General features: G+C 42.4%; 1 protein-coding gene across 3 annotated transcripts in view; it reads right to left on the reverse strand.

The window, feature by feature from the left end:
- LOC118511940 (segmentation protein cap'n'collar) overlaps positions 1–19,375 on the reverse strand; it is a 43,913-nt gene that overhangs the window by 23,146 nt on the left and 1,392 nt on the right. The window contains exons 1-3 of one of the 3 annotated variants that reach the window (XM_036055637.1): positions 16,600–19,294; positions 14,328–14,522; positions 14,161–14,254 (exon numbers count right to left, since the gene is read on the reverse strand). In XM_036055637.1, coding sequence (XP_035911530.1) covers positions 14,161–14,254; positions 14,328–14,522; positions 16,600–17,619 — 1,309 coding nt within the window. In that variant the 5' untranslated portion in view covers positions 17,620–19,294. Of the gene's footprint in view, positions 1–14,160; positions 14,255–14,327; positions 14,523–14,657; positions 14,855–16,599; positions 19,295–19,375 lie in introns of those variants that run through there. The other 2 variants (XM_036055640.1, XM_036055638.1) reach the window with 2 other exon arrangements.

Raw genomic sequence — 19,375 nt, forward strand, 5'->3', positions numbered from 1 at the left:
TTCAATTTTCAAAAATACCAAGTTCAAGAGTGCCTATAATACTCCTCCATTCCTGATCCTATCCATGATTGCGACCAACTTATCACCTATCTTCATCCCATCCATGATAGTGACTATCTTGGTTGATTCGCAAATATTCTGATGCGGAGAAAATGACCTAATCCAACAACGAGTTTGATCAATTTAATTAAACTTCTTGAGTGAAAATAGTTAGAAAAATAGGAAGACATCTAACAACACCCGCGATAAAATACATCTGATATAGAATATTGAAAAATAAGTGGAAAATCTGGAATCATTTCCCAATCGTTGTAAAATAGTTCGTTCGTTTAATTTTTTTACTGAAAATATACAATTTGTACTGGAAGTCGTACTCGTAGCGTCACTGTTTAATTCAGATAATGTTTGCGAAGATACAAGATACAGTATATGATGCATTTAACAGCTTTAGATTGTATGTTTTAAGTTAAATATATTTCCTTATTTTGATTAAGTCTCTGAGTTAAAAAAAACTACAAAAATATCCTAAGAATCTCTTTCAATTGTAAAATCTTGCAGCTCGTTTTGAGATGATTTAGCAAATTTGACAAGTCCAATTATTTCAAAGAAAAATAACACATGAAAATCTAGATACATTTTCTTAACTTCCCTGGGTGTAGTGAATAAGAAAATAATAACATCATTAAATGTTGTGTCACTTTCTTGCATCATTAATTTTCAAGCACTAATTTCAAAATCCGACGCAGTTTTCCAACGGCTTAACCGGATTATTTTCAATATTGCAACATTGCGGAAAGATATGCGAACCTTGTAACTACTTCGTTAATAATAAAGCTAGCCGAACCGCCAATAAAATTGGATAGCTCCAACGCACCAAACGCACGAATGACGGTTGATGAAAAACATAACGAACACCAACAATCTATATTTTCCAATTAGCCGAATCGACGCACAATCGTGCACTTCGACTACACGCTGAACACCGGCCGGGCTTAGGATCCTCTTCATTCGCTGGCCATCGACGAGGATCAAACATTGGCCCAAGAGAATCTCCGGCCCGGCAAAACAAACGTCAAACGCGAACTCGTCTTGGGTTGGGGTTTTTACACGATGGCGTGCTTTTTGCCGCGGCTTATAGATAATTGTACATAAGCTGTTTCTTTTTTATTCTCCTGTTCGAAAATCTTCCTCTAATTTTCCGCTCTCTCTTTCTTACTCACGTTCTGCGGGCCATTTTGGCAATCGACGGGTTTTGAGGTGTCTTGCATGCTCGTTCCCTCTTACACACCACCATCGTAACGTAAATAAACGATCCTCGTTCATGATCGTGAGCGTGTTTAGTCGTTGTCGAATATTGAGAAGGCGAACGAAAGGAAAAAAACAAATCTCGTGCCCAAGTCTAACTCCACTTGCTTGGTGGCTGCCTGCTATATACATCTCGTCGGCTTCAGCCGTTTGCGTTGTACATAGAAATCAATTATGAAAAATAACCTTCAACTTCAAAACACACCAAAATGTTTTTAAATTAGTCTTTTTTTCTCATTCCCCGCCGGAATTTGTTTTTCCCTCTCTCTCTTCTTCTTTTGCATCTCTCTGTCCTTTTAAAGTTATTGTTCTGATTTCCTTTATACGCTTGGTTTGATACGTCTGATGCCTTGATTACACGTTTAAAGTATGTTATTTGTTCATTTTTGTCCAGAGCCTGCACAATTGTTTTACGTCATGCAGAATTTGCTAGGTACTTAATTTGGATAAGAAAGAAAAAAGCTCAATACATTTCACAAATAACCAAATTTTGTGATAAATGTCTTCCAAAAAAAAAATTTTTGTTTTATCGAAATCTATGTTTGCCCCCATCAAGCACAGCACTTGGAACGCCAGGGCGCCACAAACAGTACACATCATACCTCGGCAGGCCAAAAAGTACCCTCGGTTGTGCTCAAGTACACTTGAGCGTCTCCCCAGAAACGATACAACCCCACGAACGATGCTTCCACTTGCTTCCGAGAGTTTTTCCATCGTTCCTACCTGTTTGCGGTTTGCGTACGAAACTATTATTCAACTGAAATTGGAGAATTGGGTTGCGATCAATTTTGGTAATCTTTTCATTAGACCGCAGTTTCATTTTCCACCGCTCGAACGAAACCCGGCCAATACCAACACTCCCTTCAAGAGAGAGAGAGAGAGAGAGAGAGAGAGAGAGAGAGAGAGAGAGAGAGAAAGGAAGCGAGAGAAAGATACGGAACGTAACCCATCGAAAGTAAAATTCGACAGCAGTCTGACGATGGTTAATGAAATGAGCAATAAAAGTGAACATCGTTGGTTTCGATTATTGGCAATTTGGTGAGTTGCTGCATCATCATATCATCGATACACAAATCTCCGTCGGATGTAGTTCAGCAGCTGCTACCGATTTGAACGTTTTGTGAGGATATTGATAGTGAATCTGTTCGGTAAAGAAAGTCAACTTTAACATTTGTGTCGTTCTGAGCAATTATGACGATTAAATAGAATTAAAAGTGTTATAAAGCAACAGAAAAACGTTTTCCAAAATGCTCTTTACTGGCACTACGAATTGGCATAACAGCGGCGACAGATCTTAAAGCAGTCCTTTCTAGTTTCCTCAACTTTTCCGTAACTTGAAGCTAGCGTGAGGTCCTGTTTATTATTAGTATTTATTATTCGGTCCTGTTGTGTAAACAATAAACGCGATCCAAAGAACTTGAAAGAAACAACACAAAAATATTAAGATGAAACTACATTCTTTAAGCTTAAAAATAATTTAATATTCAATCATATTTTTTAAATGATATTTATGTAAATTGTATTGAAGTTTCTCATCCAAAAAAAAGTCAAATCATACCATTGTAAGATACAAGAAATGCAACAACTTGAACAGTACGAATAACGAAACGATTTCAATGCGACGCTCACGGGAAACCTTTACCAGCCGCCATTTTATTCCACGTACATTTTAACATAGCGAGTGGTTTTTCTACCTAGTATTGTACTTGGCCAATCAAAAATTCTACCACCGTGGGTTTTTATTATTTTATTTTGCAAAACATTCATTAACAGAACATGGTTCGGGCAGCCAGCAAAAGCGGGCTATGTCAGAAAAATATGACTAATGGTTCCGATGTCTTCACGGCGACAGTTCAATAAAACTAGGGAATCTTCGTGTGGGATTTGAATAAGGAAAAATTGATTAATGATCCGAACAAACACATGCACGGCGGCTCGAGGGATCCGAGCCCGGTACATCCGTAGTCCGTGGAAGTCCTACACTAGCTGCTGCTGCTGCTGCTGCTGCTGGGGACGAGCAGATATAAAAGGACCTTTTTCCTCGCTGTTAGATTTTTTCCCATTATATTTTTAATATTGAAAATAAATGAGAAGCCATCGCCGGCCCGAAACATAATTAATGAAGCGGACTCTCGCGCTCTCGCTCTTTCCTGCATATCGGGTACGAATAAAGCGACCGTCGTTGGGAAGCTTTCCTTTCAATCCAGTTTTTTTGTTACTCTCCTCCATTCTTGTAATAAATAATGTGCCTCCATTTTCCCTCTAGGGAATAGAGATGTTGCAGCCAACAGCAATCTAGTACAAAGTGTGGAAAAATGGCCACTTTACAGCTGCCACCACAGCAAGGAGCCATGGATGCACTTAATACAGTTATTGGAAAAAGGAAAACGTGACCGTGCTTATTAAACTGTTCGCTGTACCTTTAGGATGTTTAAAATTTCAAAGAACCCTTACAAACCGTTTCAATTCAGTGCGGCATGGGATGTTGCCCTTCGAACAGGATTTTCTCGACCTTTGAACGTGTCGAACATTCTCGGGCAAAGGTACCCGAAAAATTGAGGAAAAAAACCTCTCATTGTTATTCAAAAGGGTTTTATGGTATATTTTTTTACAATTCAATTAATGTTGAAAATGGCTTCAATTGTTGGCCATGATTTTGAAGATGGGTGATATGGAAGACAATGAATTTAAACTTATTTTAATTGTATTATGTAATATTCCATGATATGACTAACTCATGCATATGCTAAGAAGCAATCATTTTATATAAAAGGTTCAGACTCAGAAGAAGAGATTCTGATTCAGGAGTTAATAATATTTCAAAGCCATGAATTGCGTTGTTATTTGAAACAACACTACAAGACAACCGATCTACAGTATTAAATATAATTGGGCAATCACTTTGAATTTTTTTTGAAATGAATTGAAAATGAAATGAATGAATTTGACTTTGAAGATTTTTTAATGCATTGACCCCTGTGTCCTTGCGATCCACCAAACCGTCCTTTGGCTTTTGCAAGATGGTTGTTATATAAAGACAAAACGTTAAGAGTTTATCAATTGATATGGAGCAATTATGAACAACACAGTCGAGGGGCAGCAATTGAATATTTCTTCGTTCTATGAGTTGTATCCTTGAACGAGGAGCTTGTAAATATCCAGGCACATTCTGACCATCTGCTGAAACTGATTTGATTTTTACACCATTATCCCATCTGCGGAGATGGGCAAACCTTCCATTCCATTCTGAGGGACAGATTCTGGCCACCCAAAATTGTTGTGTGATCGCCGAGAGCAACAGAAAAACAACTAGCAGGCTTGGTTTTATCGTCGAGACTTTTTGAGCCAGAGCAACCGAATAAACTACCCTTAACACACTAGAAGACTACCCTTAACACATAAATATACAAAATTCGCTGTTGAAGTCTGAGACGAAGCTATCCATGTGACAATCATTCAATATGAGCGGCTGACGACACAGATCAAAATGTCTTTCTGACCAACTGAACTTAGCAGAAATCGCATAAGAGCCCAATGGATTTCTCCTTTAATTGATAACTCCTCTATCGGAGAACTTCATGCAAACATGTTGTGTCCGAGCCGGAGTAGCGACTTTCGCTGAGGCTCAGAAATAGCTAAGCAATGTTGCAACGTTTATTTTGGGTGATTGCGAATGAAGTAAAGCCTATCGGTGGCGATATCATTGAAGAATACTTCTAGAACGCCATATAAATGACATGAAATAAGAAGTTTTTATTTATGCAGATAGAACGGCCGTATTGCTCAATAAGAAGTTATTGTGCAAATAAAACTGACATAACATTCAGTTTCATATAAGCATCCGCAAGGACTTAATTTCTTAGTCAAGACCTTTTTATACTCATGAAGAATGGCCTGGCCGTATTGCTAGTCAAGAAGTTTTAAGTAGAACAATATTTCTTGTAATGTAGTTCCGTTATAAAATAGGTTTTGGTGAGATGCTAGGTCGCTAGACAAGTTAACTTCGACTCTTTTCAATCAGGATTCTTGCGTATGTGGTATATAACGTAGAACATGTCTATATAACACACATATCATTTAATTATTAAATTTTAATCAACATTTAGTCCTCTTTTTAAACTAATTCCTAAAAACTACGTACCTTTACAGATTCTTTATGTCAACTGCGAAATAATGCTTTTCTGCTATAGAACTTATATGACACAAATTACTCTTTTAAAGCATTTGATTAGCCACACACAAGCATACGGTTTTGCTTCACATAAAAACACTGATAGTGCGAGCAATGAATAGCACGATTCGTTTAGGTAAATTTTGGACACTTTTGCTTCGTCTTAGTAGACTAGCTGGTATGCACGCTAGAGATGGAACGGACAAGACTTGCATTGACTATATTGTTGCTACTTCACTGCACTGTTCCAGCTCACCTTTCCACTGCTGTATGTATCTTAGTCGATTGGCTATTCACATTTTACATTCTCCACAGTAAGAATAATTTGTTTTTAAACAATTTGTTTAACCCACACGAACAGAACACTTTGTCACTCTTCTCCGTAATCAGTAGTAATTCAACTTTCACGCTAAAACACATTGCACACCACACACAATCGGCACACACACGGCACGCTTTTCACGGTGCAAAGCTCTCAACTAAGACGCACATCGCAATTTTGTCGCACCCAAGTGCATCGCAATCGGAAAGGTGCATCAAAATGCTGCATCAGCGAAAACCAGACCACTATGCGGCGATGAGTAGCGCCATCTTTGCCATCGGCGTATCGGCCAACCACCAAAAGAGGAAGTAACGACTAGAACGGCACACAGTCTTCACACAGAGAGCGCGCACCAAACAACAAACCACACAATATAAATCACCATGTAATAATGACTCGAGGAAAAATGTTCTGCACAAAGATGACCCCATGAGTGTGTCTAATACCGTGCGGCAGGAAGGGAAAGGAACGGGACGGTCACGGTGGTGTTGGTGTTGGTGGACGGAGACGCTCTGATTATCGTTGTGTTGTGTGCAGGAACAAGAGAAAAAAAGGCATCGAACATAAAGGAGAGAAAAACCTGCTGCCCTCCAACCAACACACTCGTGGACCAACCCGTCGTGGTAAATATGGTCGTCCATATCCATGGCAGGCCGTGTCTCCCGCATGTGTGCATGTGTGGGTCTGCGCTTATATGGCCGGTATTACAATGCTCAATACATATCATCCGAACAGCCACAAAAGGCACAAGCAGCCGAGAAACTAACTAAACCAATGCCGGGTTTATGTGTCGCTCAAGTTTGCATACACACACACACACCACAAAATTGAAGAATATTGTCCGAGTGTTGGTAGCCTTGTGCTTCACTGTATTGGTGTATCTTTTATGTCGCTAATACATATCATTCTCCCTCCAAGAGGAGCGGACCAACATTCTTAGTACAGAATCATCTCGAGGTTGGCCGACAAACGGGCAAGAGCTGCTGACGAGCGAGGAGGAACCCCTAACGTGTTTCCCACATATGAGAAGGTTCATACTAAAATCTGCACTTGGCAAGCGATATTAATCATATGAGCGAAACGTACATAAAGAGGACTACCATTAACATCTTCCGCCATACGGCCGCCACACCAAGCGGCTAGAGCTAATGGGATGTCGTAGTAACGCAACTCCGACTAGAGCAGCGCAAGCCAGCCATGCTGGTCGCCACACGCTACATCGCTACAGCCCTGTGCCATGTTTGTTCGTGCGAAAGGCGCACTCCACGGAGAAGGCGTGGTTTGTTGCTGAGCGTTGGTTGCTTGTGTGCGCGTCGTCGACATGCGTGTGTGTGTGTGTGAGTGCATATTTCATGTTTTGCCCTTTAATCTTCGTATTCTTTTTACTCCGTCTTTATTCATTTATTGTATTTACACACAAAACGCGCCTGCCGGTGCGCCATCATTTTTGTTACATTTCCCTTTATTCGTTTCAATTCGCTCGCTGTTATTTTACACTAAACGACTGCAAATGCTATCAAAATCGATCCATACCATGGTGCCGGACCACTCGGCTCGGGGATCGAACTGAAGAGCCGAAGGATACGTCCGTCGTCGAGCGTGTTTAATTCGTTCGATCGAAAACCGCATGGGAGCAAAGCCCCGAGCCAAGCTTGATTCGGCCAACACCAATTCGGCATTCCGAGCGGTAGCCCCACACGACAAATATTGGAGGGCTCATAATTTATAATGGGAAATAATCCACGGGGGGAACAATTCATTTTTCGATTCGTTTAATACGTTTGTGAGCCCGCCGTTTTGTGCCGATGCGGTGTTCCTGGCTCCGTAACGAATCGTTCGTAATCGTTACCATCTTTTGAACAGTTTTCAAACGGCTAGACTCTAATGAAGTTCGCATTATCCGATAGCTTCGGGGGTTTTTCACAGGCCTGCATCGCTTAATAAACTCTGTTGTGTTTGAATTCTTCAAGTTATTGTTACAATAAGAACGTTCTCATGGCGAAGGAATTTTAATTTGAACAATCATACTGAGTGTTGGAATATAAGTAAATGAGCCTCCATATCAGCATAATGTTCGGTAATTCTAGTTTAGTTGAAAACAACTGTTTATGATGGTAAGGATAACAAATCAATCACTATCCTTCAATGCCCCCAAACTTGCCCGAGTTTATGATTTTCTTATTGAAACGAGTCTTCGATATTTCGCAATGTTATGTCAGTATATTCAACCTAGAATCATTCAGCTGAATGTAGAATTCATTCACCTGTCCAAATGTGGCCTTTTGCTCTAATCCGGACATGAGAGACTCTACATAGAGAACCACCGTTTGCAGTTACTCTAGTATCATAATTAGGTTCATGCTCACCCTCCACAGTGCAACACGATACTACGTCAACATTGTGGCCAATATTTACAATGGAGAGCATGATTTCGAACCACTTCTGACGAGTGGTCGACACTACAGACCGACTCTCCCATTCATTGAAAGAGTTCGGCGGTCACGAAAGTAGCAGATCATCCAAATTTTGTGCTGCACAACCGTGACGAAGGTAAAAAAAAAGTGTCAGTCATATTTAATCTTCAACTTTCCGTGAGATGCTAATAGAGACGGTATCATTATTGAGGAAAACCGTTCAAACGGTGTGGGAGAATTCTATTAAATTACGTTAATTTGCAATACCAACAAATACGCAACTGAATAATTAAACTTGCATTATTGTTGGTCGAAGTATAATATCTTTGCGATTCTGTGAATGCTTCGCATGCCCATTTGATGAAGTTTGACTGTATCCTAAACGAATGTCGATGAATCAAAGATATTGTTCATATGTCCTTTATTTCCCCTTTATCACAACAGGTAATAACAAACAACGGAGACTAGATCATTATGAGGAAAACTAACCTATCGTGAGAAAGGAAAAAGATAGGTTTTGCTATTGTTTCAACCCAAATCAAAACTTATTTTCAACAGATACTACGTTCTACAGTCATCTGTACTAGCAATCTATCTGAATCAAAACTCTCCAAACAATGTACAACCGAGTCAAATTCAGAATAAATTTTCTCGGATTGCTGTTTTACTACACTTGATAGGCTCTCAATCGTTCAATGAACACTAAATTGCCTATATATCTAAGACTCCGCGGAATCTTAAGTCTTCAGAATAGCACCAAGCAAAACTAGTCATACTAGGCATTATGGTATTGTCATAAAATAAAATAAACTGCCGAATCAGCTGCAGGACTGGGGATCAAATCCTATCTAGACCGACACTCCGTGCGCAGGATTGACTATCCAGCTACGGATAAAATCAAATCAATAGAAGTCAGAGAGATGGTAAACAGACATATTTCGAGGATATAGTGCCAAACAACACGTCAAGCAAGAATAATTAAGAGATAAAATAAAATTAAGGGATTTCTGAACGAAATCGTATCTTAACAATGATTTCTTACTTTGCATTAAGCATCGATTGAAGCAGTGGCTAGTAAATAGATATAAACAGTTTAATATGCTTTATCTTACGAATACAACAACAAAGAATGAATAAATCCTGGACACCATTATTAAAGATAATTGTTGAATTTTTTTTTCAAATCCTCGCAATATACTGATATTACACGAGCTTGCATATCAGAGGCGGTCTGAAGGCCAAAAGATAGCTGCGCTGGTCATTTTCACGACAGGATAGGCTTACTGATCCCTTCCGGACCGTCCCTCCATAACTATGAATGACTATTTTAGTTGAATGAAACTGAATAAATTCAAGGAAGCTTGCAATGGAAGGGCAAGACCTCTCAAAGTTGAAATTAAGGTAGGTAGGACATTATTGGGCCCGGTGGTAGATGTGACAGCGGCACCGGTCTTCACACGGCTGGATCGGGGTTGAAATCTCATCCCGGCCATTCCCCTCATTGTGAGGATTGACTATCCAACTATGCGGTAACGATAAGTCTAGTAAGCCAAAAATGACAGGCATGCCTATGAGTGAGAGGTCGTTAGGCCAAGAATGAAGAAGAAGAAGAACATTTTATTTTTTCAAACATCTCATTAACATTAACGGACTATTGACTTTTGAATTCTGATGTTATTCTTATTCGAAAGGAACGGCATGTCCGTGTTGCTATAATTTAAAACAACAAAAGACCTGCCATTCTGAAAAAGCTTCCTTTTTCAACGAACAAATACTTTTGTTATTAAAACAAAATTAACTTAATAAACAACTAGAATGGATGCTTTCAGGCAGCAAATCACACATCATAGTTTTGATGATATTTTGGAGTACAATAATTGCAAATATGCACTACATGTAATATAACTTTCAAAGTTAATTTTTTTACGTCACATCATGCTGAATGATAAATTGTCTGATAAAGAAGGCGAATAAAATCATTTGCAAAGCATTTTTTTATGATCTTTAACCGGAAGATAGCTCACCGTAAGGAGGTACCTATCTAATACCGAATGCGTACAAGTACCGCCCAAATCGTATGTGAAAACATCACATATTTGCCCGTGATAGGGCACATGCGCAGTGATTGTTTGCGGCAGCGCAATTTTTCCCGTCTCCATTACGATGCGTCCTGCATGGTAATAGCACACTTCCTTACCATTAACTTGTAGAAGTATGGGTATGGGTGTATGTGTGTATGTGTGTTTTGTTTCCTCGACAATGGATATAATTTATCAATGTCTGAAAAACTTTTTCCTCATCTATGATAAATCAAAATACCAATCATTTAGATTAGGCTTTTATCAGACAAAAGCAGGCAAGTGAAAGCGCAATAGATTGCGTTTAGATTTATGCGACGTTAGCTTATAGAATAAAACTTTTTTTCTTCTGTATAATAAGCCTACATCTAATATAGCATGGATCAAGTATACATAATGCAAATTATTAATAGTCTACGATATTTTCGCCATCATTAAAACCCATGAGATTTGAGGGATTTATTGAAATCGACAAGTTGCTTATCTTATTTTGATGTAAGACCTGTGGCGTCTTCGGGCTGCCTTGCCTAACTGTTAGTTATCTTTAACACATTGCAATGCCATTATTTAGAAGCAAAATGGCCGCATACATTATATTTCGATGAAAATGTTAATACTACACTATAGCTCTTGTTTAAAGCAATCGAGGGAGGCGATATAATGATTTAGAAGAAGTTTAGTACATAAGTTACATCAAATAAAATGGAAATTAAAACTCCCCTAGTTAAGCTATGTCAATCAACAAACTCATGTTCTACTGACGCAAAATTCTGAGATCAAAATCAATTAGAAGTATCAACCAGTAGAGTGCAAAGGTTAATTTTAGTTCATCAGAATCCAATTTAACGTCATCTGTGTGCCTAACCAAGCGTAACAATAGCCATACAATCCAACTGAGTACTTAATGTAGCCAGAGAGTTTGAGATAATATGTTTCCTTCATTGTAAGAAGTACCAGCGACACATAAAGATTTTGATTGAGTTTCTTTTACGATCATTTTAGAAAAAGAATAAATAATAAATGTTTTCGACTCTAAGATACAAAATTACACTACATACATTACAAACGACTGGATATACTTGATGCTTTAGAAGCTGTACATTTCCGCTTCGAAATTGCTACCCAAAATCTGTCTTCCATGTCTTGCTCAACGCCCTTTGCATCGATAAAAGTAATCCTTAACGAACCTCTACCAGCATGGTACAGAGAGAGAGAGAGCGCAATGTTTGGCAAGAATAAATACTGCTGCCATTCTCCATTTTCTACCGCTGTACCACCTGCTACCACACACCCTGCTACTCCACTTTACCGATGGCAGGACATGTCCTTTTACTGATTGATGATACCGCGAAACAAAGCAACGCTTTTCCCGAACGTCTTCCAAACGATTTCCACTTCGACTCCACGTTTCCGTTTCGGTCGTGTGGCGTCGTTCATATTATGCCCCGAGAGATGATACATTTAATAATACTCGGTCGCCTTCTCGCCTTCGCCCTTTGCCCAGTGACATACGAACGTACTACTTTTCTCTTGTCGGGGTTTATTAAGCCACTATACAATACTTCGCCAGCACTTACCACATCGCACATACCGTAAATGCAATCATACGGGTTAGTTGAAAAGTTCTTAGTGCACTATAGTTAATCGTTTTGCACAATTAAATGTATTGTAGCAATTGATCTCAAAAGTCGTGACTACTTGAATTTAAATTTTCAATTATTAAACGACATAATGCAATAAGTAAAACTCTGAATAGTTGTTCATCTGCTAAAGATTCAATAATAGTAAGGTTTTCAAGATTGATATCAGGTACTAGGTAAAGCATTCCTGAATATTTCAAATTAATCATTGCAACGAATAACAAAAAAAATGCTTGGAAAATCCACCCCACACTACGATATACTTTTCAAACTTCGAACACAAACATTAGAACCTTGCTCCTTCGTGCACGACAGTAACGAGCACAAAACTCATTTTTTAACTAAGCACCACATGGTCGGCGAACGTACGCTTGGATCGTCGATCTTCATCGTCGGCTCCAACGTCTTTACGATAGCAGTTTGCTGGCTAGGGAGCGAATATGGACGGGCGAAAAGCCTTCTACCATAACCATCATTGCGCGGTTCCGTTCGAAACGACCCGACCGTACGACGCATAGCTGTGCGTCCGGGAGAAGAACGGAATGAAAAATGAACGTGAAATGAACTTGCAGTTTTCACCGAAAAATAATGGAAAGCCGAATTATATATCTCCCTTGCTGCTCCATATACACGGCCAACATATACAAGGCCTATTGAGCCACGGCGGCCGAACCAAAAAGGACGCGGAGCACATACGGCCCCCGATACCGGCGAGTGTGTTAGTAACGAACGGAACGCGACACTCTACGGCCCGTGTGCTTCCTTAGCTTAATATGGCCGCTGATACAGAAACGCCGCCGCTGCCACCGTCACCCACCACCACCACCACCGCCAACGCCGTACTAAATTTGACAGACTGATGACGATGGGTGTACACAATTCAGCGGCAATCAACGATCCCTTTATTCGAGAACCATCGTCGTTCCCCGGGCGCGTTTTCTCATTCGTGTTTTATTTTCTTTATCGCATTTTTCCTCTCTGTTCAGGCATACATACACACGCTTTGGGGTCGTGCCTCACGGGAGCGCGCGTTGGAGCCGGTGGAACCCCAGTGGAACCACATCAAATAATATCATGTTGCTCCCACAATGACAGCTTAGTGGAGGCCCCACGAAAGGGACAGGCGGGTAAGTGGTGGTTCTTTTTTCGCCGCAGAATTGGAAAACTGCTGGAAGCCAACCACAGTCGTGCTATGGGCTGTATGATGGCGTGCGCCAAGCACAATGAAGCAAGCGAGCATATCTGCTCTGTGTTTTTACACAGTTTCTACTCGATGCTGTCTTCTGCACTGCGGTGAACTGTTTATTGCCGCAAAAGACATGAATTGAAGTTTTTATAACCCATGCTATGATGTTAATTAAGATACTTTTGTTTTTCAATTTTAATATATTTAATATTTATGACGACTGATGAAACACGATATAACTAGAAATAAAAAAATCTCGACTCAACAACACGCAGAATGAACTGAAATTGGCATATGGAAAACTAAAGCAAGACGGTATTGGATAATTTATATCATAAACAGTCACGAATAACACCAGACAGACCCAGAATGACGAAGAACCAGATAATTAGAAAAATCTGTTATAATAATATTGATGCAACTTATATATGTGTAGCTCCTCCTTACCTTATGGAAGTAAGTATCTTCGACCTTTCGCAAAAAAAAATGGCAATCCCCTTGGAATTGATGGTTTAATAACTATTCATCACCAAATTTCCATTAAACTAAAAAATCAAACATTTTGCTTACAAAAATCGAACAACCCTCCCTTAAAATATTTTCAACAAACATCTACAAAAACGAATATGCTGCGCCAAAAGCCCAACCTAGCTGCCATTGCAGCTATCAAAATACCAGCGATGTTTGCTTGACTTCAACGCGAGAAACCATCTAAATATTTAATAGAGCCCGAAATTATGATACGTCGTTGATCCTTGGCCCTTGTCTGTTTGACGTTCGCCTGGCACAGGATAAATTTCACTGCCAGCCGTGAGCAAACATACAGTCCATTCTTTGCCCGTACAAAGCGCTATTCATTACATCGGGTGAAAGGTTCAGCCAGGCACAAACAGGTTACGTTGTGTGATTACTTCATTGAATGAGCTTAATCAAATCGCTATTGGCGAAGGAAAACAAAGCCCGATATAATCATACGCCTAATGCAGAGCCCTACGCTTCCACGCGGAACTAATGGTAGAGAGCATATCTTATCGCTTCACTCACCTGTTTCCGTGTCGATTGTGTAAGATAGTCCTGCCCAAGGATCGACCAAGCTGCTCTCATCCGCAGCTTCGCGATGCTTTTCATAATCGGCGTTCTACAAGCATACAAGCACGAGGAAATGGGGCATTAACAGATTCCAATCCGCAACAGCGACAAGGTACTATTACCTTATCATTTTTTATCTCCAGCAAAACCTTCAGCTTTTCCAAATCATCCTCAGTATCGCATTTGATGTTGGTAGCAGATGCTCCCTCCGCGGTCGATGAGCTGGTTCCTTCCGAAGCGGAAGACAGGGCTGCATTGGCGAGCGTGAAGCCAAGATCGACGTCCTGCTTCCAGAGGACTTCTATAAGATCCATTTCCTAGAATTAAAACAAAAGTAACGAAACGCCAATTAAGTACCGATTGATTGCAAAACAAATTGTTTTCTGCAACATCCCGATGTTCGATTCCAAATTCTAGCGCGCTTGCACTTGGTCGACGGTGTAGAGAATGACCTGTTTAATATGTTTCATTTTGTCCGTTTTCCACTTTCGCCTTGATCGGAAGAACTCTCGATTGTAACTCGCTGTGTAATTTAACCACACACTCAACAACAATTGCTACAGAGTATTAAAACTAATGTATCGGCCCCGGTCACTGTTTCTGGTGTACGAACACACCGCACAGTACGCACAGAGCGCAGTACTTTGCGTTTGAATTGAAGAAGGCAAAACCTTTTTTTAACAATGCCTCTGAACGGTCAGTTTACCTTCATTGCCGTCGTAGCCGATAAGAGCTTTATCGCACGAACGAGCGAGCAAAAAGCGCAAGATAACGACCAAATTTAGATAAAGCGTCGCACAGTCGCACTTGCCAACGTTGCGTACTATCTCAGTTTTGCGTGAAGGAAACGATCATGCTAAAATGGTACGGTGGTAATGCATGGCTGTAAGCCAGATACTATCATTGTATAGGAATAGAACAAATCGCAAGCGAAATGATGAATTTGTTGTGTTTCAACTAGCATAACATAGCATTCTGCTGCTTTCTTCAATATTTAAGGACAGATGTCTGATAAAACTGATTAAAATGCAAACCTACACAGCTGCTCCTCCTGTGATACATTTGTTATTACTCGTATCCCTCTCATTTCTAGGACGACAGCCCATCTCACAGAGAGAAGCTTTTATGTTTCATGCAACCGACAGTCCCTGGCCACCAACACCTCGTTATTGAGCTCATAACACAGGAAGATATCGGAGACAACATCGAACCGAAGCTTTCCGACTCCGGTGTTAAGCTTTTTAGTACACTTTTAGAACAACCAGCTCCAAACTGAGTCTGCCCATAGATGGCAGCACCGGCACAATCGAGCATCATTTTTTCTTTTTCAAAACTGCCGTATCTGGAGGGAAAGTTTAAAAATGAGCATTTTTTAAACTTTTTTACCAGTTTCCTTTTGTGGCTGTGACGTGTTCACATTCCTATCTTTGTGATTCGGCGGGCATGGATGAATCTTTTCGACACCATCTGGTACACATTTCGCAGATAAAAAAGTTGGCACAGCAAACGAGAGTGTTTCCCTCTGCGTTCATCAAACCTCGCAGCTACCTTTAGCTGCGCATTAACGCTCGCCCGCTTGTTTACATCCAACACCGAGTGCATGTCTCTGCAGGTTGCATCGTCCGCTGTTCACGCAGCTCGACAGAAGCGCGTCTGCATCCTAACGCGGGTGCAGCATCTCGCCTCTCGGTTTCGCGCGCGGTTGTTGAATAAATACTGCTTTATACCATCGGGTTCTTATTTTTTTTTTTTACTGCCCATCCTCGTCGTTATTTTCGTTCGCGCGAGTAAGGGGGGTCGTGCGTCGTTTTGGGTGTATACTCGAAATATTCGAAACAAAGAAACACCCCTCGGGTGATCGTTAACGGACAGGGGCAAGGTATCTGATCTGATGGCAAAAAAGTAAAACATATATGGTACGGCGAAAGAAAGAAAGAAAACGCCTTGAAATTGTTGCACTTGCTGCCACTCCTCTACACCGCACAGCAGCCGGTGCGACACCGCGTCGCCCCCAAAAAGGTCAGCGAATCCTATTCGGCACACTCGGATCGGATCTTTGTGCGTTTTTACCATTTCCTCCGTGGTGTGTGAGGCCGGTACGGCGACATCCGTTCACGGACATCTGACAGACGCGCGGCAGAATATAGGCCGCGTCATGTAATAATTTATACACCACACCCACGCACCATCCCCCCATCTCGGCACCAAATACGTACAATCTGCACGGACTTGTGTCACTGGCCGCGATGCATCATAGCCGGGGTTCTTTGTGTTTCAAACACCCGCAGCAATGCAACGGCCGGCCAGGTCAGTACAGCCGATTGCAGTGCACCGACGTTTCAAAACGTAAGGGTTAATTGTTACGGCCCAAGAATGGCCCCCGTTGAACTTTACCTCCTGTGTAAGATCCTGTGACGAAGCCGCAGCAGCAGCAGTAGCAGCGCCTTCAGCTGTCGTATCGTTGGCGGGTTCCTTTTTCACCGTCGTCACTTCAGCACTGTTATCCAAATCCGTGCTCACGAGATGCTTTTGCTGCGTGTTTTTCTCGTCCTTAATGCGCCGCTGGATGGCCGCCTTATTATCGTGCTCATCCTCCATATCATCATCATCGTCGTCCTCTTCATCGTAGGCACGTGTCTTGTTCGATCGGGAAGCCTCCAGCCCGTTCGTATCGCCGTGCGTCGCGGTCGAGGTGCTGGTCGTAGCTTTTTCGTCCTCCTCTACCTTCACGTCGAATCGCTTGTTCGCTTCGCTGGCAGAATTCATTAGCGACCTTGCCCTCATTATCGTACCCTCGAGGTCTGGCATGCTGGCAGCACCAGCGTCAAACTTCACCATCGGATTCTCGAGCAGGATCGTATCGTACTCGCTCAGATCGGCCATATTCTGCTCAAATACCGAGGTCGTTTCCTCGAACAGATTCGTGCTGAGAAATATATCCTCCGCGTCCACATCGAAGTTGGCCAGCGCGTTCATGGTAGCGTTGTGTGCGGCCACCGGCAGCACGCTACCGCCAGCCCCACCAACACCACCACCACCGGAAGCGACCGAAGGCACGGGCGAGGATGGCCGCTCTTCGGCGATCGTGCCGGCAGACGTGCCATCATCGTTGGCATCGAGTACGTTCAGCAGGTACGTCTGCAGCCCGCGATGGTTCTGCTCGATGAAGGGCTGCTCGAACCGTGACAGATTCTCGATGATGGGCGGCAAAAACTTACGGTTCACGTACGACTGGTTGGAATAGTCCGGACCGGCGGCCAACAGCTCCAGCTGCCAGCCACCCGCGTCTCCTACGCGCGCCATCCGGCCGCCCCATTGCAGATCGAGGTAGTTTTCCGGGTCGATTCGCAGCAGGCTGAGCGTGAGCACGAGCGTCAGCAAGTGCTCGGTAAACAGCTTCTTCGTCGAGAGCATAGCGGCTAATATTGCTATTGCCGGTCAGCAATAATGGTGGTGATGTTGGCAAGACGCGTCTTGCTACCACATACATCGAACACCGCGAAACAATCAAAGGCACCTTCGCTGTATTTTTTACTTGGCCAAGATGAGTCGGCCTCTTGCTTGCCTGCCTTGTCCGTGTGTTTGTGTGTGTGTTTGTCTAATGGGCTTTTTATCTTTGTAGGTTCGTGATCTCCAGATGATAGTTTTTGCCTAATTTGTGTGTCAACAACTCACGGCCGAAAACGGCTTTCGCTACGCACAACGAAGAAGCACCACACGCACCACGCACACCACGGTATAACGCACCGAATCTCATCTGCCTTTTGCCACCAGGCCAACCAGCGAGGTTCGTCGCTTTACATCAGCAAGCGAACCGGTTAATGAATTCGCTCTTTACGAGCAGGCAACACACTTTTGTTCCGCGTATGTCGTAGCCCACCGGAACATACACACAACCGTGTACGTGTGGCTGATGTGTATGATTCACACCACCAACTTCGCGATGCCACACACCCGTACACAGTCTGTCGGACGGCGTTTTACGGTTGCTCTCTTTATCAGGCGAGTTTAATTATGCACCTTGCACCATACCTTAGCAGCACTTTCGCACAAAACATCCGAAACCACACAGGAAAATGACCACTACTTGGCGACGACGACGCCGACGACACACATCCACTTCCTTCCAGGTGTGTTGGACCGTTCAGACTGCCGTGGTTACTGCGATGCGATTTGGCGATGTATGATTCGCACAAACAGCAGCCATTCGAAAGAAAGGAAAATATACACACCAGAGTCGTCGGTTGAAACTTTTCGCTGCACCACTGTTCAACACACACTCACAACACGGGCGATGGGGCCCTACGCGTTTGATCTTTCTGTCGTTTGCGTGAGTAATTCAGCTGTGTAGTACGCGAGACCGACGAGTACGTAATTGCGATGCCGAGGGCGAAAATGTTGCGCGAGTCTCTGGCGGGCTATGGCTCGCGGACGAATGTTCATATATCCCGCAGATCAGATCGGCACTATCGGACGGTTGTCTTTTATTTGGCAACAAAGATTAAAAGAAAATACAACCGTGCAGTGTCCCGTCCACCGAACAGGGGGAGCCGTCGTATGGTGAAATCGTAATTATCATACGACCCATCTCTCACACAACTTTACGCCGCATACAGCACATCACTACGGCAAGCGCGTTTATACGCACATGTCTAGTACTGGCGCCTGCCTGGCTTGTAGCGTATCGGGAAAACGTTGCGATTTTCAGCCCCTAACCCGTCCTATTGTCGTAGAACGCTAATCTTACGCACCAAACACTGATAGCGCAAAACTTTCCCACAATGCCCACAAACCACGCGAACCGGATTCTTCCAGAACGAACGCTATGAATTGCATCAGCGTTTGTGGTTTCCTTGCTGTGACAGAGCCTTGCACAACTTTGGCTACGGACCGTGCTGAGGCTGTGCTGAGGAAAAGCGGACGGCACTTGGTCGGACAACGCACTTGAGTCTGTTTCGTTTGTTGTTCACACCTGTTTATCAACTATCAATGGTATTTCTACGCACAGAACCAACAACAGAACACAATAGAATCGTTGCGTGCGATGACGAGCAATTGGATTGGTCCCGTTCGTAAACAAAGCCGGTTCATTGCTGTCAAAAGTGACAAGTCAGCTCAAACGTTTTGCGAAAACAAGGTTGTGGTGGTGTGTAGTTTGTGTATGTCGCTT

Source organism: Anopheles stephensi, chromosome 3 (genome assembly GCF_013141755.1).
Source record: "Anopheles stephensi strain Indian chromosome 3, UCI_ANSTEP_V1.0, whole genome shotgun sequence".
Lineage (NCBI taxonomy): Eukaryota > Metazoa > Arthropoda > Insecta > Diptera > Culicidae > Anopheles > Anopheles stephensi.